At 40.6% G+C, this 23100-nt stretch overlaps 1 protein-coding gene across 6 annotated transcripts in view; it reads left to right on the forward strand.

The window, feature by feature from the left end:
* Positions 1-23100, forward strand: part of SEC23IP (SEC23 interacting protein) — a 47933-nt gene that overhangs the window by 3542 nt on the left and 21291 nt on the right. For all 6 annotated transcript variants that reach the window (XM_054982472.1, XM_054982473.1, XM_054982474.1 and 3 more), the window contains exons 2-17: positions 1193-1731; positions 3097-3283; positions 5015-5208; positions 5710-5799; positions 7239-7359; positions 7726-7815; positions 8525-8666; positions 10811-11019; positions 11524-11642; positions 12099-12269; positions 13857-13952; positions 15094-15309; positions 15879-16034; positions 17364-17466; positions 19854-20039; positions 21016-21175. In XM_054982472.1, the coding sequence (XP_054838447.1) occupies positions 1193-1731; positions 3097-3283; positions 5015-5208; positions 5710-5799; positions 7239-7359; positions 7726-7815; positions 8525-8666; positions 10811-11019; positions 11524-11642; positions 12099-12269; positions 13857-13952; positions 15094-15309; positions 15879-16034; positions 17364-17466; positions 19854-20039; positions 21016-21175 (2779 nt within the window). The remainder of the gene's footprint in view (positions 1-1192; positions 1732-3096; positions 3284-5014; positions 5209-5709; positions 5800-7238; positions 7360-7725; positions 7816-8524; positions 8667-10810; positions 11020-11523; positions 11643-12098; positions 12270-13856; positions 13953-15093; positions 15310-15878; positions 16035-17363; positions 17467-19853; positions 20040-21015; positions 21176-23100) is intronic.

A 23100-nucleotide genomic window follows, 5' to 3' on the forward strand; every position in this document is an offset into this window, starting at 1 on the left:
CTCCACTTGGTACTCCTACAATAACGCATGCAGCTGCATTTTAAACCAACTGTAACCTCCAGACCAGACTCAAAGGAATACATAAGGTGAGTATCCTCAGTGTGTTAGTTTAGAGGTGACCAGTTTTGGGGTCAGGACTTGAAACTAAGTGACCAAGGCTTTCTTAAATACAGAAGTTTGTACCTTCAGGAAATACAAAACAAAAAGGGTGGGGGTGGAAAAAGTGCTGTCTGGAGAGATGGGGGATGCAGTTGGCTAATAGATTCCACCATCTGTGCAGGTGTAAAAACAGCACATGCAACCTGCATACATGCTCTTTTAAAGGAGACATCCTGTTATGCTATTTTTAATGGCTTCTTAGTATTGTGAGGGGTTTTTAATTGTAAGCTACCTTGATCACCTCTCTGAAAAGGCAGCTTAGGGTGAGAACAGGAGCTGGCAAGGGGTAAAGAGCAAGTACAATACAAGGGGCCAGCAAGGGTTCCCCCCCCCAAATCTAGTCCTCATATAGGTCCCCTGCTTAACATTATCTAATATTGTAAATTGTCTTGGATTTGTATTTCACTGCATTACGAGTATGTAAACCTTTGTCTTTAAAAGCATTTCACTCATTTCCAAAGAAAAATATGTCTTAGGAGTTTATTTTTTCATTGTTCCCCACGAGTTGTGGGAGGGACTCTGTGAATTCCCTTTTCCCTGATCTACTCCCTCCTCTGCCCCTATTCATACCTCTGGTTTCATGGCCTCCAAAAATATGTTAAAAGTCAAGCTTTTGAAAATGACAAGAAAAAGAATTCCAAGATTTGGAGTGTAACCAATTCAAGAATTTATTTTCACAACTTGTACCAGTTGCATTTAAGAGGCTCTGAATCACTCTCTGGAATCAAGGTGGGACAAAAGGTAGAAGTCTGGAATGTTTTCGGTATAAACCTAATACTCTAAAAGTACTGGTGGACAGAATAGGTTGGCTAATGACCTACCTTAAAGTCTGGTTTTGGAATTAATAGCAGAAAAGGTTAAATTGAGAAAATCCTTTTCTCCAGAAGGATATATTAGAATGGGTACAGAAAGTTCATCTATTGATCAGCTTTCTGGTTGCTAGCAGAAGAACATTAAAAATGATGAATATCACTAATAATGTTTCCAGTATAAATACCCCTTTTAATATTTCTTGCTATTTCCTTCATTGCAGATGATGCTACTGATGTTGGTGAAGAAGACAGCTTCCTTGGCCAGACTTCTGCAAATCCTAATCCCCCATCAACTTTCAGTTATTTCTCCCAAGTTCCTGGCAGCAGTGATCCCTTTGGAAGCATTGGGCAGCCGCCCCTGGGAGTAACAACTCCACCACAAACTGGGACATCTGTTTTCTCTAAGCCCCCAGTATCTCTCCCACTTCAACCTGGAACACAAGATGGGACAAATGCTTTTCCAGCACCTCTTCCCAAATCACAGTCTTTTAATACACCACCTACTTCACTACCTGGAATTGGTTCATATCAGACCTCCCAACAGACTGGTCCCCCACCAAACAGCTTCACAACTCCACCTCATGGTACACTACAACAAGGCTACAACCCATATCGCCACACTCCTTTAAGCAGTAGAGCTAATCCTTATATTACTCCTCCACAGCTGCAACAGGCTCAGATGCCCAGCCAGAGTGTTCAGCCTCCACCCTCTGTACCCCCTATGCAGATCTATCCAACTCCTCCAGGGGCACTGCCACCGGTATGAAAATTGTTTGTTAACGGCTCAGTATTCATGTAAAATGTGAAAGTTGCTGCACTGCAGTGCTTTATAGTACTTTAGTGGCTTAGGTCCTCCTCATCTCCCAATGCTTCTATTATATATTTCGGACAATAGTTGAAAATAATAAAATCTACTCCCCCCATATTAAAACAAGAGGCTTAGCATTTGACCAATCAAATAAGAGTTAAAAGTATTATAAAGCAGTTTTCCCAAATGTGTTTCCTGTAACCTATTTGCTTCTTTCCCTGATAAAATACTTAGATTTGGCTTTACTCTACCTCATAGGAGCAGGAGATGGATGTTTCAGAAGAACCCAGGAGGCATCGCCTTTACATCTGCAGGGAGCACCCATTCAGAAAAAGCTGCCTCCATCCTAGGAAGCTGCTTGCCTTGCAAACTCCCTATGTTTTTTGCTTGTACCCCATGCCAGCCATTTATTTGGCTTTGGCACTCACAACACCCATTCTATGGGGATGCCCACTCCCCATTTGCAGAATTACAAAATAACACACAGGCTCAAAAGGATTTGTACTACAATTTTTTTAAAGACAGTAAAAGAGATAGGTGTGTTAATTACAAAACAATTTGCTAGAAGATTAGTATTCATTCTATCCCAGAATCACAAAAAAATCCTTCCTCCCCACAACAGATATGGTGAACTTATAGTTATCTTTGCTGCTGAGCTCTTGTTTATGTGACACTGTGTTTGTGTGTGTATGCTTACTGTTCAGATGTGTCTGTCGTTACAAAGTCTGACTAGTAGGAGAAACTAGGCTGTCGGTGCTGTCTTAAGCAGAGTTGTGTCTTCTAAGCCTATTCACGTCAGTTGACTTAGAAGAGTGAAACTCTGCTTAGGAAGGCACTGTAAGTGACTTACCTAGGAGGTGAGATAGTGGAGACAGTGACCTTGACTCTTCGGGGACTAGGGAAGTAAAGGGCCTTTATTCGTGCCATTGCTGTCAAATGATGATGGGTTTGGCTGTCACTCACATTAGGGTGTTCTTGACATTATGAAGTGACAATAGTTGTTCAAGATTAAGAGAATTTGATTAGTCGATTCGCCAGCTTCCTGGTATAAAGATGCAGACAAAATTTTAAGTTTTTTGCATTTAACATAACTGTTTGAAAATTGTATCAAATGGGATGTTGATGTGGAAGCCAGTAGCCTTCAATTTAACTGAATGTAACCAGATAGTGATCAAACATATTTAAACTTTAGAACCATTATGCTGGATCTGATGATATGACAATTCTGGAAGTTAATTGAAAAAAGAGTAAGTTGAGAGGGAGCTGATTCTTGTAGCCTGAAACAAAAATATAATCTTATGTTGGTTTTATTTTCAGTCAGCATTGCCACCTCAAGCATCCATGTCAGCAGGTGCTCTGGTGAAGGCACCTCCCATCTTGTTACATAACCAGTATGAGCCAGTTCAGCCTCATTGGTTTTTCTGCAAGGAGGTAGAAAACAGGGAGATATGGATGCCATTCAGTGTCCTAGATTCTACAAATCTTGAGGAAGTCTATAATTCTGGTAAGATTTAAGTAGGTCTCTGTATTTTTCTTTTTGTAATGGCCTTTTGGTTTTGGCTGTAAAAAAACCCGATAAAACTCTTGATTCTCAATGAGAGGGGCAGAGCTTACTTATAGTTAAGAAAGGGACATACTTGTCCATTCTCATTCAGGGACTGCTTATTGGGAATGTTGTGTCTGGAAAATTCCACATTTGGAGATGAACATGACTGAATAAAAACTCCATGTCCTGCATTTGCTTTCTCAAGTAGTGCCCTGCCTCAGTCTTCCATGCCCATTTCTTGTAGATAGGCTGAAAAAAATAGTATTGTAAGATGGCTTCCTGGTCAAGAGAATTAGAAGGGGCAGAGTACTGCTCCAGTCATGTGAGTGATAAACATTACCTTGGTCCTTTTTGCACTTATTCTTTAAATCCCCATTTATGAGCATTTGCAGTAATCGCAGTGACTTCAGCATGGCACTTACACGTTCCACAATGTCCGAGGCAGATTCGGTTTGGCGTCTTGTTTTTCATTTTAGATGGGCTTTGAAGCCTCAATGCAGTTTTGGGCTTTGGGGGCTTTACAGTTCCTGTCACACTTTTTAAAAAAAACTTTGAGCAGGCATAGTAATGTTGCAGTGTTGGAACCCATCCCCCTCCCCCTGTATTTGTTGATTGGGCTGTCCCGTGACCACTGGAGAGGCAATTGGTGGTGGAGTTCTGGGGGAAAACATGTACTTTTAGTGCTCGTTCCACTCTTATTTTTTTTAAGCCAAGCCAGGAAAGCCAGCAGGGAATAAACAGCAATGTTAGAAATTGTTCCTGGCTTTGGAAAAAAAGAAGAAGAGAGGGTGCTTCCATATCCGGGAGGAAGGAAGCCAATGGAGAAGCAGCCTTATGACCCTTACATTGCTTTACTGATAAAAATGGCAGAAAAGGAGTTCAAAGTGCTGAGTTGGGTGGGAGTGGTTAATTCTGCACAGACCAATCAGCTCCCGGGGAGAGGAGAAGCGGAAGAGGCACTGACAGTAATTGGACCAGACACGACTTGGCAGCGGCTTCAAAGTAACATTGCAGTATGTCCACAGGGGGGAAAATCAGGGATACTGCAGACAATCATCAGTACTGCGTCCCATGACTACCTTGCAAGTGTGAAATTCCTGCAAATGTGGGAAGCGGAACAGATACTGAAACGCTTTAAAGTCCCAGTGCGAAAAGAACCCTTGTTAGCAATTACAGATAAAATTCAAATTTGAATTACAAAATTAATTAATTCAAAATGGAAAATACAAATATTTCTCTTGCTGCCTCTTCGTTCCCCTTGGTATTTCCAAAGTTTTCTTGTTCTATCCGTCTCCCAGTACTTGTAGTGCTGCCCTTTCCTGAAAAATGCTCGAATATTGGTAGTTAGTTAAAACTGGTTGGAATTCTTGTTTATGAGAATGCTAGTTTTTAAAAATGCACTTTTCTGTATTTGGACCCCCCCTCCCCCGCCCAGTAAACAAAGTGGGAAAACGGGGGAAAGACATCTAATAGTAATTCCAGAAATCTTTCCAAAAGGCCACTTTTCTCAATAGCATCTTTGGTTCAACCTCAAAATTTTACTGTTCTTTGTAAAACTTGGAGAGGGGGGAAGAGATGAGAAAAGGGTTTCTGTAACAAACTTTCCACTTGTTTCTAATAAATAGGTAAGTCATTTGGAAAAGAACAGTATGTATTGCTATGGTAAAAACATCATTTTGATATTTGTAGTGCAACCTGATCCAGAAAATGTAGTTTTAAGTACTGATGGAGGACGTTATGATATTCACCTTTATGACCGGGTGAGGAAAGCTGTGTATTGGGAGGAAGATCCATCTGAAGTGAGACGATGTACTTGGTTTTATAAAGGAGACAAAGATAGCCGGTTTATTCCTTACACAGAGGATTTCAGTGAGAAGCTAGAGGTAAGTATCCTTCAATGAACAAAGTAATGAATAAATCTTTGTAATTCACTGGGGGGGGAAAGACTTAAAGGCTTCATTTTTATGGAAGATAAAAATACAAAATTCTCATCTGCACACTGTTGATTGTATATGTAGCTGTTACCTGATAATAATTGCCATGGGTGACAGTTAAAAAAATTCTTGCTGGAGCTATTTTATAGGGCAAGAATGAATACTTTTGGAGTCTAAAATGTGTTACGATTAGTGATGCATGTTTAATATATAGTCCGCATAGTCCTGTTGAAAATATACAAGGGCTAGAGTGCTATGTTCTACCTATCTGTTCTGTTAACCCTGAAAAAGAATTTCTGGTCTTTTGATAACTGAAGTTTGCCATTTTTAGAGCTATCTATTACAGTTAAATGAAAGTACTGTATAATTGTTTTACAACAGTGTCCTGGAATATAACATCTAAATTCAAAATCAAGTTTGTGGTTTTATGCAGATAGTCTTCCTTTGTAGGTGGAATACAAGAAAGCTGTCACCACAAGTCAGTGGCATCGACGACTAGAATTTCCAGGAGGAGAAACAATTGTTATGCATAATCCTAAGGTAATGATTAGGGGTGTGCACCAGAAAAATACCCTTCTTGCAAATGTCTGCTTCAGTTTATTCAAAGCGGGAAAAAGCTTCCCCGCCAGGCAGCTGGTCCCGAGGTTTAAATGCCCCTTCCTGAGCAGCGGCACAATGGCACGGAAAGAGGCAATGTAAACCCTGGGTGGCTTGGATCAGCTGCTTGGTGGGGATTTCCCCGCCAAACAGCTGATCCGGGGTTTAAATGCTCCTTCTTGTGCTGCTGCACAGCGGCATAGAAAGGGGCATTGTAAACCCCAGCCAGCTTCTATCAGCGGCTTGGCAGGCTGCTGATCCAAGGATGGAATGCCCTTTCCCCGCCGCTTCACAGCGACAGGGAAAGGGCATTTGGATGTTCCTTTCCCTGTTGCTGCCAAGCAGTGGGGAAAGGGCATCCCCCCCCTTTGGATCAGCTGTCTGACGAGGTAGCTGATCCAAGGGGAGGGGTGCTCTTTTGCCCACCACTTTGCAGTGGCAGGGAGAGGGGCATTTCAACCCGGCAGGCTGCACTCAGCTGCTTGTCGGGGAAATCCCTGACAGACAGCTGATCTGGGGGTGAAATGTCCCTCTCTGTGCCACTGTGCAGCGGCAGAGAGGGGCATTTTGCCCCTTGACCTCTGTGCTGCTGCGCAGTGGCATGGCCATTTCAACTCCTTGCCCTGAAGCTTCCAGAAGCTATACAAATGGCTTCGGGAATCTTTGATTCGGGGTTTCCAAAATGGCCCTGGTACACTGGGGCTGTTCTGGAAATCTTGAATCTTTGTGAATCGGGTCCGATTCAGGTATTTTTCTCGAATCGGAAACCCAAATCGCACACCCCTAGTAATGATGTTTATACTGGTTTTTCATTACATTGCAGAGTAGCATTACTGGGCTGGGTGTGAGAGTGTTTAAAAGTCAGTATAATTTGTTCTTATATATGCCCTTCTTGAATTCTAAAAATGCTCCTGTATATTGTGCTTTGACCATAAGTCCTAGTAGAAAGGGTAAAACCTAACAGAAGTTCTGTTCTCTGCTCATAACTTCCCATCTTAAATGATTTAGTACCTTGGAGAAATTTGTTATTGCGTGGAGAGGAAGAGCTCTATAAAAACAATGCATTTCATTTATGAATATTGTATCAGTTATTTTTAAGTTGTCAGTTGGATGTAAATTCTAGTGGAATGAATACATTTTGTTGACAGTGCAACTTGAGATTCTGAACTATAGAACTGAACATTGCTGTCACCAGTCAGTAATTCAGCCTTTGAAGGGTCTCTTGATTCAGGTATATGACAATTGTCAAATCTGTTGTCATTTAGTTGTTGGCTCCCATTCACTCATTTTAGGCCAGTTCTAATAATCCTTGCATAATTTTAAATTAAAAGGCTTATAAAGGACTGAGAGTGCATGTATTCAGTTGCTGATATTTTTTCCAGGTTATTGTTCAGTTCCAGCCTTCTTCAATACCAGATGAATGGGGTACCACACAAGATGGTCAAACAAGACCAAGAGTAGTTAAACGTGGGATTGATGATGATCACGATGAAATTCCAGATGGTGAGTGGACTAGATTTTGAAGGACAAATCTCTCTTCACTTCTCCTTTGTAGTATACCTTGTTGGGGCTTGGAGAAAATAAAGTAGAGCTTGTATTCCCCCTATCCTAATTAGCATAGCAGTGATTGATCCAAATTTCTTAAGAGTTGTTTTTGGAAAAACTTTTTTGGGGTGGGGTGAGGTTGGGTTAATGGAATAGCTCCCTCCTCTTTTCAAGGATTTTGCTGGGGACCTTCCTGGAAAGCCTTATGGTTTCTTCTGTCATTCTTCCATTCATGTCCGGTAATAATAAAGATGTGTCATTTTTCAAAATGGCTGCTCATAAAATTTAATGGGATGCTGCTACTACTTATTTTCATTCTTGCAGGTGAAGTATCTCAAATTGACCACTTGGTGTTCATGGTGCATGGCATTGGCCCTGTCTGTGACCTACGATTTAGAAGCATTGTTGAATGTGGTAGGTTTTTAATACTAATATATTCATTTTGATTTATATGATAGCTCTAATATTGGTTTCTTCAGGTTAATCCTTATTACCTCTATCCAGATTTACTTGTCTCAAAGAATTTATATTACTCAGTGAGAGAACGACCGTCAGTGAAACAGTTTGTGTGTAAACCTGTGGCACAAGCTAAACACTATAATTACTAGCAGAGGCCATTTGAATGGCAATATTTCTCTTTGAAATAAACATTTTAAAAATTTGAATAAAAATGCATATAGGTTGGAGGGCAAGGACTAGCTGGATGAATTTTCCAAGGGGAATGGAAACAAAACCTGTATTTGATTAAAAAGCTGTCAATAATGAAATGTATAATGGATGAATTTGTGCCATTATTGTACATGGAAGCGATCACTGCCCCAATAGACAGGGAGAAGAACAGAGTGAAGATCTTGGGTGAACTGCTCCTGAAGCCTTTTCTCAGTTAATATGGCTTTCACTGTTGTGAATACATCTCACTCCAAAATGCTGCAGAATTTTAAAATTAAAATATGCTTGTATAGATGAATACATAGCTTTCAGTTCTATCGAGCGCATGATTTAAAGTCATGATTTAAAGTATTGGCTAGATCAATGGGAAGTACTTCTGGAAAATATACTCAATGCTTATAAAACATTTCAGATTACATTAGCCCCTGCTATTATATGTTTTTTCCTTTTAAAGTTGATGATTTTCGGACAGTGTCCCTAAAGCTGTTGCAGACACATTTCAGGAAGTCATTAGAAGAACTGAAAGTGAAACGGATTGAGTTTTTGCCAGTTCATTGGCATAGTGCTTTGCATGGGGATGCAACAGGGGTGGACAGGTAAGCCTACGTATAGAACTACTGTATCAAAATACCATTCTTGCCCAAAGCAATGTGTTCTGTCTTAAAAACAGCAGACATTCTATAATGGCAAGAATTAATCTCTGCTAATTTTTTGAATTAAGAACTTCTCAAATATGCATTATGAATAAGTTCATCACAACTGTAGTGGTCATGTGATGGCAATACTTTTTGTATTTAACATAAGAAGAGTCCTGCTGGATCAAACCAGTGGCCTATCTAGTTTCTACAGTAGCCAACCAGATGCCTTTGATAAGCCTCAAAGCAGGTTAATTAAGCATAAAGCTTTCATTTAGTCACCATAGTCAATAGCCATTGGTAGACCAATTGTCCATGAATATGTTTAGTGTATATTTAAAACTATTTGAACCAGTGACCACTCCTTCAATTTGTTACAATGAATTTCGTAAGTTAATTCTGTGTTGTATGCAGGAAAACTCCCTTTATCTTTCCTGAAGATACTACATATTGATCCTAAGTTCCAATTGTGTAGGAGAGGGAAGAAAAAATTATTTCTTCATACTCTGGGTAATCTTATAATTCCTCCTTAACTCGAATTGATCCTATTAAAAGTGAACCAAGTAATGGCCTTGTAAACTGTTGCAGTACAGAAAATGCAGTGTTGTAATTATCTTCTAGGATCACTGCTGGTTTGTATCATTGCTGGACTTGTTTGGTATATTCTGGCCACAGTTTTTGATCTGTAACGTGCAAATAGCAGTGGCCTGCCTCAGTGATGCATTGCTGCTGAATTTGATGATATTGGGAAAGCAATCTTCTGTAGCATCCGTGTCATTTTTATACATACCTCCCTGAAACTGGAAAGCCCACATGCCGTGAAAAGTATTTATTTATTTATTTACGTATACCCCATCTTTATCCCTAATGGGGACCCAGGGTGGCTTTCCTCCATTTTATCCCCATAACGGCCCTGTGAAATAGGCTGAGTATATGTGACTGGCCCAAAGTCACCCAGCAAGTTTCCATGGCAGAGGGGGGATTTGAACCTGAGTCTCCTGGATCCTAGTCCAGTGCTCTAACCACTACACACTGTACCACATGGACTACTTCATATATCTGTGTCAGCTATAATCTGCAGAGGAAATTGGTTCATGATCTTTAATCCAGTTTCTAGATGTGGCAGGCAGGAGACTATCCATTTCTTGAAAGGTGAAACAGCCAACCGGTTTTTTCACACTTGGGTGATGTGTGTCTCTATCCAGTCATCTTTTGGAAGGGAGGGATGGAATGTTGGAGGGAAGGACAGCTGCTACTGGTTGGTGTCTGCCCCAGCACGAAAGCAGACAGTAGTATCAAGGATAGCTCTGTCTGGTAGCATGGCAGAGTGGTTTAGCTCAATCTCTGGGAGAGAGGACAGAGTACTTGATTGTGAGGCCTGTCTCTGACAATGAGCAGTCCTAGTACCATTTAGCCTGACTTTTGTGAAAGAGCAGGCCGGTGTTGGTGGAATCCTGTATGTGAAAGGATCTAACCTGGTGGCCAGGTAATGAAAGCCTGTTTGTAACCATAAGTGTCAAAAGGAATTCAGATTACAACTTGAAGCCATAACTAGCTTAAGTGCCATAACCGGGCTTCTGTGACTGTGTGAAGACATGGGTTGCTGAACTGTACTTTAAAAAAACCTGTACATAAATAAATCTTTTAAAAAAAACTCTGCTGCAATGATCTGTGTTATTCTTCCTCATTACAAACATTACCTCACAGCAGCAAACTCAAAGTCTTTGTCCCTGCTACCCCAACTATATCTTATAACTGAGGGAAGAATTTTTTAAAAGCCTGATTCTCCAAGATCTTAGGAGGCTGTGTGGGTTCCCTTGGTAGATTTTATAGGAGCCTGTCACAATAGACCAATTTCAGGTATTCCCAAAGCAGCTTGTAGAGGGTTGATGTTAATCTGTGGTTAAACAAACAACTGACTGGTGGTACGTATGAAAAGGATAAAGATTGCACTAGGCTTGAGTTGTTGTAAAGTCTCAAATCTTAACTAGTAGTATGGAGTCTGAAAACATCCTCACAATCCTTGTTCACTTGCTAGATCTTTCTATTTTAGGAAAGCTTTCACATTGCTTTTGGAAACTACTCATTATTTATTTGCATTCTAGGAATATTAAGAAAATAACTCTACCAACCATTGGACGACTTCGTCATTTCACCAACGAGACTCTACTTGATATACTGTTTTACAATAGTCCGATCTACTGTCAAACAATGGTAGATAAAGTATCATTGGAAATGAACCGTCTGTATGCACTTTTCATGAGCAGGAATCCAGACTTTAAAGGAGGAGTCTCTGTTGCTGGCCACAGTTTAGGTAATCTAGTTAAAATGTGCTGGATTTAGATTTGAAGAATAAAAAAATCAATCCCGCAGTAGAAATATTATAATCTTTTAATTGCACAGCACTTGATGACATTGTCTTCAGCAGTTGCTTCTGTCTCTCTTCAGGCTACTTCCACAACATATTTCTATAGGTTGTGCTCTACTAACCCTCTGTTTACCAAACAGGACTGAAATGTATCTGTTTAGATCTGAACAGAAATCCATACTAACCAATATATACATTGTCTTACTACAGTACATAATCACTGAAATTCTATTTTTTTTTTGTAAAAAGAGATATAAAGCGTGCAGATCAGCTGATAGTCTTCACTTTTCCTTTCAGATTTGTACAAAAAGTGGGGAAATGCATTGTATTTTGTTTTACACTTTGATTACACTTTTCTGTTGGACAAAACTACCATTTCAGCTCCCTGCTTCTGTTTTCCTCAGTGAACCTAGCAGGTAATGTTATAACAACTTGTTTTGGTTTCCCTAGGTGCCTTAATTTTATTTGATATACTGTCCAACCAAAAAGACTGGACTTCCACCGTAAATTCTGTGATTCCCGCTGCTGCCAATGGTGCTGTGAAGGACACTGTCGAATGTGACCAGCAGGTATTTGTTGTAAGAAGTAATCATCCTTACAAATTTGTGTAGTAAGACTTCTAAAAAGTAAAAATAATCAGACCATGAAAAATGTGCTGTCTAGTCAGCCTCTTGCATTCCTTATCAGATGAAAATGTATGCAGGTACCTTATACTGACCATTAGTCCATCCAGTTAAAACAGTCTGAAATGCTTTTAATGTAGAAATGTCAAGGATTGAACCTCGAATCTTCCATATGCAAAGCATGTGCTCTACTACTCATCTGTGGCTTTTGATTTTGCCATCATGGATTGATGTTAGTGCTTAAGTTTATGCCCTTGCACTGCTGCATTTGGCTTTTCAGCTTTCTTGAAGATAGGGTGACTTACAGTTGGATATAGTTAAATGAACCAAGCTAAATGTAACTAAATTCCTAGCATTGTACTAAAGTTGTTTTCCTATTTTATTTCTCTTTTTCTTTTCAAGATGACAGTGGGTTCTAATTCTGCCAGTTCGTTGCATTCTCTTTCCAATGATGAACATTCAGATCATGACGTAGAGGAGAACTTTCCAACCTTACAAGAAACCTTGGAAATGCTGAGCTTGTCTGAGTATAGCAGCACATTTGAAAAGGAGAAGATTGACATGGAATCTCTGGTATAGCAATTAATTACAAATCATAGTGTAAGGTAGTAAGTAGAGATGGGCACGAACAGCAATATGAACTAAAAAAAGCCACGAACAGCCCAATCAGCTGTTCGTGAACAAGCTGTCTGTGAGGCCCCATTCTAAACGAACAGGTGGTCATTTCAGGCCTCCTTGCTGTTCGTCAAGCCAGACAGTCTGGCACCTGCATTCAATTCCCTTGGCAACCGGAGGCAGGATCTGCCTGAACTCTGCCTGAACTCCTGCTGTTGCCCTAGAAACCCCAATCTAATCCCAATTTAGCTTGATAGGCAGGTCTTCCTTTCAAGTGTGGAGCTCCAAATTTGTTACAAGGAAGCAAGGGGGAGGGGGGCTCCCAGCTCTGGTTTTGCAGACAGTGGAGAGGGAGAGACAGTTGCTGTTGGCATTTTGAGAGAGAGATAGGGAGAGTGCATTGGAGCTTGAATTTTCTTTGTATATGGTGGAATAGGGATCTACCTCTTCAAGTTCTAGAGCTGCTGCCAGGCTCTGGGCCAAGCTATTATTTATTACTGGTACCTTTCCTGCTGCCTGCTCAGGTAAGGTTTCCGGGAGTGGTGTGGTAGGGATTTTGATGGCTGGAGGAGAGCCTGCTGGCCCCCACGAACAACGATCATGTTCGTGACAGGATCATGTTCATCAGTGTTCGTTCATGGATGACAACGAACACCATGTTCGTGGTTTTTTTCCTGTTCATGCCTATGTCTAGTATAAGTTAATAGTAATTACTAATTGACATTGGGCATCTGAGATTGTTTACAAGAGATGGAAATAATACTTTGTGAGGAAAAACGTGAAATTAAGAATATATTTTGACAAGGTGGTCTTGGGTGATGTTACTTGATGTGTAAAAATGCACTGATCGTTAAACTCTTACATTGGTTTAGAAAATTTCTACTGTGCTTTTCAGCATGAAGCTCAAAATAGCTTTCAAGAATTTTAAAAATATAAAAATTAACAATAAAATCAAACATGAAAACATGAAAGAACACATTGAGAGATACTGCCAGGTATAAAAGGCTAGTGAGAATTTCAAATCCTGGACAGTCCATGAGTCTGTCTGCATGAGAAATGTGGTCTTAACATGGTTCCCTGTATCTTGAAATCTTATTTCCTGCTTGGAATACATGGAGTCTCTGGGTGGGATCCTACCACTTTCCTCAATTACTGTTTGCGCATTTCTCCAGCGCAAGGTGTCGTCTCATAATGCAAAACGTTCTTGTTTCAACACAGGAACGTCTTGTGTCAGCAGAAGGCACTTTGTGCTGGAGGAATGTGTGGGCACTGACAGGAAACCATGGTAGGATCCAACCATTTTGCTCTCTGGGCCAAGAGTCTTCCCTTCCCTCTCCCACTTAGTAGTCTCTACTCAGTCTCTACTGTACTGACCGATGTACTGTACAATTATGATTCCATAACTCTGTGGAACGTGTTACTTATAAATGCAGTTTTTTTAAATGTTCATCTGTGTTCCTTAAATGGGTTAAATATTTTTTGAAATGTTTACAACTTGTTTTTTAAAAATTGTGTTTTGGGTCTTCTCCCCTTCCTTTTTTAAAGCTAATGTGTACAGTTGATGACTTGAAGGAAATGGGAATACCTCTTGGGCCACGAAAGAAAATTGCAAATTTTGTAAAAGACAGAGCAGCAAAACAGGTAGGAAGCAATTGCTTTGTTAGATGGAGTTATTCTACAAGCTTCTGTTTTCTGGCAGTAATATTTCTGTGCTATAGAGCAAAGAAGTACAAACTACACAGAGCAACATAGATTTCATTTTTCTCTTATTTTTGGTATAAACATATCTTTCTAACAAGCTACGACAATTCTCTATTGACGTTGCAATTCTTAACACAAGCTTCTTATCTGTATCCTGCCAAGTGTAATAAAACCTCTTGTAGTGTGTCAGACTTGAACTTTAATCAAGATTGTCCCAGGAGTTCATTTAGAGCGAGGGAGCAAAAGCAGTACTATTAAAATAGATCATGGCTGCCATTTGAAACTTTTTCTACCCTAGGTATAGCTTGCAGCTAATAAGAAAGCATTGCTTAAAGTAGATAAGAAACTAGTCTGAACAATATACACTAGCATGTTGTATCACCCAGAAATCTTAATGGGTACAAGTGCCAATTGGCCTTGATGGAGACTGAAGGAGAAGAAAAGCAGTCTTCAGTGAGAGAAAAAGCTCATGGCTTATAGTATCCTTCCAAGATATCTCTTGAGCTTAATATTTATTCTACATTTTACGCATTTTCTTTGGAACATTTAATTTTTTTACTAGGATGGGTCCGAACATGACTAAAACCCAAATAACTTCATCATAGTAGAGTTAGATGAAAGATGTATAGTCACGTGCTCCTACTTTTATGTAAGAGGAGAGCAATTCTAGGAAGACATGGAGGAGTATAACAGTCAAAAAGGCATCAGATACAGAATATGCCATAGCCTTGTTTGTTCTTCCTGCTACTGCTTTTTGAGGAGATGGACATGATGAGCCCCAGATTAGTTAATTTTAATATAGGATCCTGCTGGAGTCAAGTTGCGAAAGATGTCTGAAATGAAAAATTGAACACATTGATACCATATTCATTAAAATGTCTTCCTTTCAATATTCTTGTAGTATATGAAGATAGCTTATTCTTGCAAAGAAACAAAACAAATCACAACCACCAAAACCCCAAACCTATTTGTGGTGTAGGTAGCATGACTTGCTTAAAGGAGGTTCTTTAGCAGGAAAGGATATAGCAGGTGTTAGCTGCATTGGCTTTTCCTTATGGTGGCCTTATCTTTACTTCAATAGGAACAGAAAAAAGCAGCATTAGAAAAAAAGGAAGCAATGTCATCCTTATTGCAGAACCAAGGAAAAGTTTCTCAGACAGGACAGAAGGTGGTTACTTTAGCTGTATCTTCAGAACCTGGTAAACTCCAGGATCCAGCCAAACGAAGACTTCCAGTTGGAGCTTCAGTTTCATCGGCGCACATAGACTATGAGTATTTTGAAGTGGGTACCGGTCAGGTAAGGTGTACAAATTAAAACAGTCCACTTCGATTTATTGATTTACTTCATTTATATTTCCGTTTTCTTTCCAGGGGACTCAAAGTGGCCTAAAACATTTTATCCTTTCAACTATCCTGTGAGATGGGATAGACAGGGTGTATGTGACCGATATAAGGTCACCCAACAAGCTTGCATGGCAGAGTGGGGATTTGAACTCGGAGTCTCCCAGATCCTGGTTGAACACTCAACCGCCATATCACTCTGGCTGTCAGTTTTGCTTTATCTGCATACCTAATGGTCTTTTGATCATGTGCTTCTTAGGGGATGTGGTACTGGGCTATATAGTGTAAGCTGTTTTAACATTGCTGAAGTTGTGAGTAAAGTAGGGAAGGGTGCATTATGAACTAGTCCAGCTGCTCCATAGTAGCACTGTTTAACAAAAGGTCTTTTTTGTTTAACTTACTCTTGTGGGCACTCTGTGGGCAGACAACCCTTGTTCTCGTTGTGGGCTAGAGACATAGACTTAGTGAACAGGCTAATATGTGAGAGACCTCCTATTTATCTTTTCTTTGTTCTCTTTCTTCTAGGTATCTGTGGTTTACGGTGCACTAGACTTTGAGCCAGAGATTTTCTTTGCTCTGGGTTCTCCAATTGGTGTATTTCTGACTGTAAGAGGAGTGGAAAGAATTGATGAAAATTACAGGCTTCCTACCTGCAAGGGTTTTTTCAACATTTACCATCCAGTTAGTGAAAAGTACAGAGCTTCAATCACCTCAGGCAAAGAGACTGCAGACTGATTACCCATTTAGTTCCTAAGTGCATCTTTTTAAAAACTCAGGGGGAAAAAAAGCTAGACTGAAACTGCTCTCTGGAACCTTTTCAAGTGCTGCTTCAGAGAATGTATAAGTATTTAGGAATGTAGACTACAGTTAATATGGCTGCTTTAAAAAAATCACATGCAGTTACCCATGATAAATCCTTTATGCAGTTAAATGAATTGAAATCCCATCACTAGGACTTGTTGGAACTGTCCACGGGATTACGGCCACATGTTTTTGTAATACTTAGATTAAGTATTTGTTTTGGGAATAGGTTTCCTGTCACATTGTTGTCTTTGATAACATGTTGGCATATTCCATATTCTTTATTCCTGCCAGGGAGTGGCCAGCACACTGGAGGTAATACTGTTCTTAAGTTTTAAAATCTATTCTATTACACTAACATTTATTTTTGTTTGGCTCTAGTTCTTACTTGCAGACCTAAAACATGCACCAGTCATTTGCCTTTACAGGCCCCGAGAAGAAGTCCTGTTTCCATGCTGTATACAACACTTTTGTTCTCATAGAATGCTCCATGAGGTTTTTGTGAACACATGGAACAATATTCAAGCAGGGAAAACCCCTAGTTTGCATATTACCATGCCAGGCAGAATTCTGTGAGCGTTTTCCAGACATTGAAGGAAATGAAGCTTCATCCTTGCTATAGTGTTCTCGATCACATCAAGTTCTTTGTAATACACTGGACTAATGAATCACACCACATCTGCTATAGTAGTGTTTCCCAATCTGTGGGTCCTGATATAAAAGTGGATCACGAGATCTATGAAAGTGGGTTCCACCAGGCTTTTGCAGTTTTGCTAATTTGTAGATGCTCTATTTTTTTTCCAAGTATCTCACCATACCAAGTAAAGTTGGACTTGTGGGTCACCCAACTGAAAAGGATGGGAACGGTATGCCTCACTGGGATTAGTGGGTCATATCAATATTTGCTGTAGTATGACTTAGTAATGTGTTTGGATTTTTACCATGCTTGCTTACTACTATATGCTAATTCATATGCTTTATCCTATGAATGGCATATCTCATGCCTTTGCTTTTGCTGGACCTTTAATATTCAAAACAGTATGACATTGTGGTGTGTGTATGTTGGCAACATGGTGGTGGTCAGGACTTCAGTTTGGGGGATGCAAGCATAAAGCGCTGTTTGATGTGTGAAACTAGTTTCATGGTTCTTTGGATGATGACCATAGGCATTTGAATTTTACAGGGTTTGTTTTTTGCTTTAATTTCTAGCTTGATCCAGTTGCCTACAGATTAGAACCTATGATTATTCCTGATTTTGAAATAAAGCCGGTTCTTATTCCACATCACAAAGGCAGAAAAAGACTTCACCTTGGTAAACAGTACTTCAATTTTTTTACTACTGCTAGAGATTATTATAATTTTGTATATGCTTCAGTTATTGATATTTTAAGGTAAAGTTTTACAGAGCTCATGTTCAGATGCCTATTTTAATTTTTAAAGCATGTAAACTTGAACATTACAATGCTAAGTTCACACATTATACCCTGCCATTCTGATTGTATTTTTCTACTTTGAATTTTTAGTATATCCAAACTGATAATCCTTATCATATAACTTACATCATTTTGGAAGACTTCCTCCCCCCCCCCTCCTTGTTGAGGCTTGAGAGAGTGAGTTTTTGAGGCATTCACATATACAAGTGGGTAGTTAAGGAGGCCAGATGGTGATATCTAACATCATGACTTTGGAACAAACTAGATGAAAACATGAATGGTGCTCCTACATTTAAGAGAAATTAGCTGTAGGGGTCTGCAGTTTAAATTGAGAAGAGATAATTACCTCTCGTGATGTATGTATTTCCTGCCTGCAGAGCAAATAACAGCATTTGGGGAGCTGATTTGGAGGTTAGGATTAGACATGGGCACGAACCAAAAAAAACGAACCATGGGGTTCATGGTTTGTGGGTTTTCACGAACTCCCACGAACTGGTACAAGTTCATGAACCAGTTCGTGGGGTTTAAATGCTCCTTTCTGGCTGCTTTGCAGCAGGGAAAGGGGCATTTAATCGTTTAAAGGGCCCTTTCCTGCTGCTTGCAAGGGGCAGGTCCCTAAACTGTTAGCTGGCAGGGGGGGAATCCACGTGTCAGAGTGTCAGTTTGCTTGTCAGTTCTCTAACCAGAGTTACGCCATTTTACTTTGCTATAATCTGTAGTTGTTTAGTTTTTCTCCCTCTAGGTCCAGGTGGTGCCCAGGCCGCATATATCCATGGGAGCGAAGAATTCTTATCAGCCCATTCCGGCCAAAGACCTTGACATCCTTGCCTTCCCATGCCTTTGTAGACAGGACTAAGGGGGGAGGCTGGGAATGGGTGTTTGAAGTGTTACTTTCATTTCATGTGTCATTCTCAACAAAGCTTTCGTTCAGCCAAGAGTTGCTAACCCTTGGAATGTGGACACCTGTATCCCGAGCGTAATCTTCCAATAAACCTTTTGAAACCAAGAAACCTTGTGCTTCTTGCAGAGGGGGGAGACGAACTTTGGATAACTGGGATTCCATAGTCTGACACCACGCTGGCCTGCAGGGTGGCGGAGGCCGAAAACAGCCTTCACGCCCCTCAAATGGCTGCCACTGCCATTTGAGGGACGGGGAGGCTGTTTTTGGCGTCCACTGCCGTGTGGGGCTGCTTGGGCCCGTGTGGGGACTGGGGTGAGTGGGGGGGGGCTGGGGCTGGCATTTGGGCCATTTAAAGGGCCCTTTACCAGGTGGCCGGCAGCGAGGGGGGGATTCCCCCCTCGCTGCCTGCCAGCTGATAGTATAAAGGGCCCTGCCGCTTGCAAGGGGCAGGAAATGTTTAAATGGCCATTTCCCCGGGGAAATGGCCATTTAAACTGCCACTTTAATATGAACCAGTAGACCAGTTCGTGGAAACAAGCTTCCACGAACCACTGGTTCACGAGCCATGAACCAGCTTGGTTTGTGCGGTTTTTTGCCTCGTATTTAGGTTCGTGCTCGTCTCTAATTAGGATACTAGGATGGGGGAAAGGGTTTGATTCTTCTTCACCTAAGTCAGGGTTCCTACAAAACTGCTGTTCTGTCTTAAATAACCAATCAGTCTTGTTCCCAAGCCTCTGTGATTCATGTCTAGTTGATTATCCATTTATAGTTCAGAAGGGCAGATTGGAAGCCATCAAGATCCTGACAAGGGGTCCGCTCCTGTAGAGCAGTAGTTGTTCAAAGTTGGATTTTGATTGTGGCAGTTCTGAGAATACATCCAGACTTTCAAACTCTCTCACCTGTGCCCTCATGACCCACAAGAAACCTGCTTAAAATGTTTTTTTTAAAAAAAGATCCATATTAGACCACTATTATTTTTATCCATTGCAATCACAAATTTGAAATGTGTCAAAAACCCCTCCAAGCCTGCCTGTTTGCAGCATCTCATTCCCTGCCTCCTGTTTGCTTGGCATCTTCACAGGTAAACTTTGTTTTTTTCAGCACTTGGGACAAAAAGTTGCCTACCCCCTGGTTTAAAACTTTCTTCTGATTTCATAGCCTCAAGTTAGTTTTAGAAATGGAAACAGCACTAACAAGCTAACTTTCCCACAGGTGACCGAGTATCTGATATCTTAGTTGAAATGTTATATACGGTGCTCCTTTCTTACATGCTATCTAAAATTGGCAGCTCTTGAATAATATCTCTTCTAACTATTAATTATTTTTAAGACTCTCATAATCACTAGAAAATGTTTCTCCTTTTAGAACTGAAAGATTCTCTGTCTCGCATGGGATCAGACCTGAAACAAGGCTTTATCAGCTCTTTGAAAAGTGCTTGGCAAACCCTAAATGAATTTGCACGTGCTCACACCTCCTCGCCTCAGCTCCAAGCAGAATTGGAAAAGGTGGCTAATCAGATTAAAGAGCAAGAAGAAAAGGAAGCAGTTGAAGGTTAGTTGGTGTATGGGTTTCCTGTCCTTTTCAGTAATTATCCGTGTTGCAGACAGTTAGCTTTTTGGATGTGAAAATGGTAAAATGGTAATTCTCACCTGTTATTTCTAGCTGTAAAAACTTGAAGCCTCTGGATAAATTCCTCAGCTCACATCATCTTTAAAAATATTTTATTTTAAACATTTATACTTAAAAAGAAAACTCTGTTCAGCTTAGCTCACACTCTAAGCATTCTGTACTTGGTCAAATAAAGTTCATTAAATCACTAGTCTGTTCACTTCTATGTTAGGGTACTGGAAAGCGCCGTCAAGTTGCAGTCAACTGATGCTGACTCCATATGGTTTTCAAGGCAAGAGACAAACAGAGGTAGTTTGCCATTGTCTGTCTCAGCTTAGTGACCCTAGACTTCTTTGGCGGTCTTCCCATCCATGTACTAACCAGGGCCTACCCTGCTTAGCTTTTCAGTATCTGATGAGATCGGGCTACCTTGGGCCATCCGCATCACTTTTATGTACTGATTACTAATAGGGTATGTCCAGTGAGGGGAATGTTCACTGTCCATGACTGAGATGCAAATGGATATTAATTTCCTGGGAGGGAAGGCTTCCTGGCTGCTTCTGACAAATGTTTCTTACTGCTGTGTCTGGATTTTTCCTCTCTTTGAGAAAGGGAGATGCTAAAAAAGGTAGGCAGGTGGAAGTAACGTACTGTTCCTGCCCAGGTCAAAAGAATTGCATTGAGTATGTCCAGTGAGAATTCTCTTTTTGAAACAAATTGCTTTTGAAGGTTCCCTTAGTGTCAGGGATAGACTGCCAAGTGTTATGAAGAGCTATAAAAAATTGTCAAAAGATTCATTGAATGCCTGAAATGTCCTCCAGGTTTTCCCCCTTGCTATCCTAACCATTGCTTTATTTTTAGCAAATAAGTTTTCATCTTGTGATGTACTTTGATCCTCCTTCTTTTTCTGTGGTATCAGAAAAGAACACTGAAAGTCCAGATATTTCAAAAGATGAAGATTTAGCCATAAAAGTTGGCCTGCTTAATGGAGGCCGTCGTATTGATTACGTTTTGCAAGAAAAACCCATAGAAAGTTTCAATGAATACCTGTTTGCTCTACAGAGTCACTTGTGTTACTGGTAAGGTTTGTTTTTACTTAAATATGATATGTGACAGTGCAAAGATGAGTAAGTTATTGTGCTTAAAATTACTATTATTGTCTGCTAGAAAAATGATAAAAACCGAGAGTGAGAGAGTGAGTGCATGTATAGTAAGTAGAGACAATTGAATGTTGAAAATGGTATTAGGACTATTTTGTTCATTTTGATCTCCTTTCCACTTCTGCCATTCACAGCACATCATAAAGTTGAGCTTTAAATACATTTGGCTCAGGTTTTACCTCAATAGCGTCTTTGTGTCGCTCTGAAAAACCGAACATACAGTGCAGTGTGTGTGTATGAACATAGACACAAACAGCAACACTATCTTCTCTTCTTACAAAAGTTGGTATTCCTGTTCTTGTGTCAGAGAACTCTTTTGGAGGTTTTTCTCAAAAGCTAGGATAATATATTTGAATCTCAGTCTTATAAGGTATTGTGAATGGTGGAAAGTGGGTAGGATCACTGTAAGAAACCAGTATGGTTTTGTGTGTAATAGTGGTGTAAAGTACCCTGGACGCTGCACTGCTGTAGCAACTCAAGGACCTTCTTATTCTAGTACAGTGGTAGTGACCACAAAATCTAAATGCTAAGTTTTATTCTTTCTAAAGTTTAGAGAGGTTATTCCCCTTTCTACCACAATGTGTCATTCAAGTTCTGTGCTGTAATTACAATATAGTTGTCAAAGTACACATCCTATGCATGTGTTTTCAGGCTTTCCCAAGATTGGGATGCTTATGGGCTAAAATAGATATTCAGATTTTTTGGTGAGTTGGCTCTGGCTTCCCTCACTTAGCTCATGCAATCTAAAGCAGCTGTAGGTAATGAATGCCATTTGAAAGATCAGAGGGAAGCTCTTCTCCACTTGGAACTGCACTTTCCGCTTGGAACTACAGCCGGCTTCCATGCCACTTTGGGAAGCTGAAGTGGCGTCAGCAGTGGAGTATAAGGGTGTGCACAGGAAAACCCAGTAAATTTGGGTTTGGTAATACGAACCGGAAGAAAAATTTCAGTATCCCCAAATACCAAATTCATTCTCTAGTTCGCAAATAGAGAGCAAATTTGGTAAAATCCAGCCATTGCTTCCTATAGGAAACTCAATTTGGGGCAATCTTGTGCCCTGGGGGAGGGTCATTTTTGAACAAATTTCACCAGATTTATAGGGGACCTACTCCTAACTGTCCTCCAACGATCACCAAAGTTTCAAGGAGGTTGGACCCTGGGGGGAGGCACTTTATGGCCCCCCAAAGAAGGTGCCCCCTTTATTTGTTTCTATTGTGAGGAAAGAAGTCCAAGCTGGCTCCCATTGCAGAAAACAGATGAGTGAAGGCTGCCATGGCCAGAAGCACAATCCCCAATACAAGCTCCACACCTGACAATACAGCAGAACCAAACTGATGTCCCTCCACAAAACCCCAGTTTCCCCTGAGCAGGCTGACCAGCCACTCTCCATTGATCCCTATGAGGATCAACATAACACTAGAGAATCATCCAAACCAACATGAAGCAAGGAGACAGTCTTGTAACTAGAAGCAAACTGAAGCAAGGGAATGGACCCCCCCCCCCCCAAACTGAAGTGACTTAGCCCACACCAGACAATCACATCCATTCTACCCAAACCAAACTGAACTCTTGCAACTTAGCCCAACAGAACTAGTGTCATTCACAGCAGCCAGGCACCAGGTTCAGCCAGTGGGAGAATACCACAGAACAGAACCAAGCAGTACCCAGCCACAAGCCAAATCTCTATGCCAACAGAAATGCCAACCAGACTACTCTAAAGAAAGAGCAACCTCAACTACAGGGGAAAACAGCCTCCCACCAAAGAACTAGCAAAAATTTATAGCACAAAACATCCACAACAGGGGAAAACAAAGAACCTCCCAAAGAACAAGTGAATCTAATAA

The sequence above is a fragment of the Eublepharis macularius genome, chromosome 6 (genome assembly GCF_028583425.1).
Source record: "Eublepharis macularius isolate TG4126 chromosome 6, MPM_Emac_v1.0, whole genome shotgun sequence".
NCBI lineage: Eukaryota > Metazoa > Chordata > Lepidosauria > Squamata > Eublepharidae > Eublepharis > Eublepharis macularius.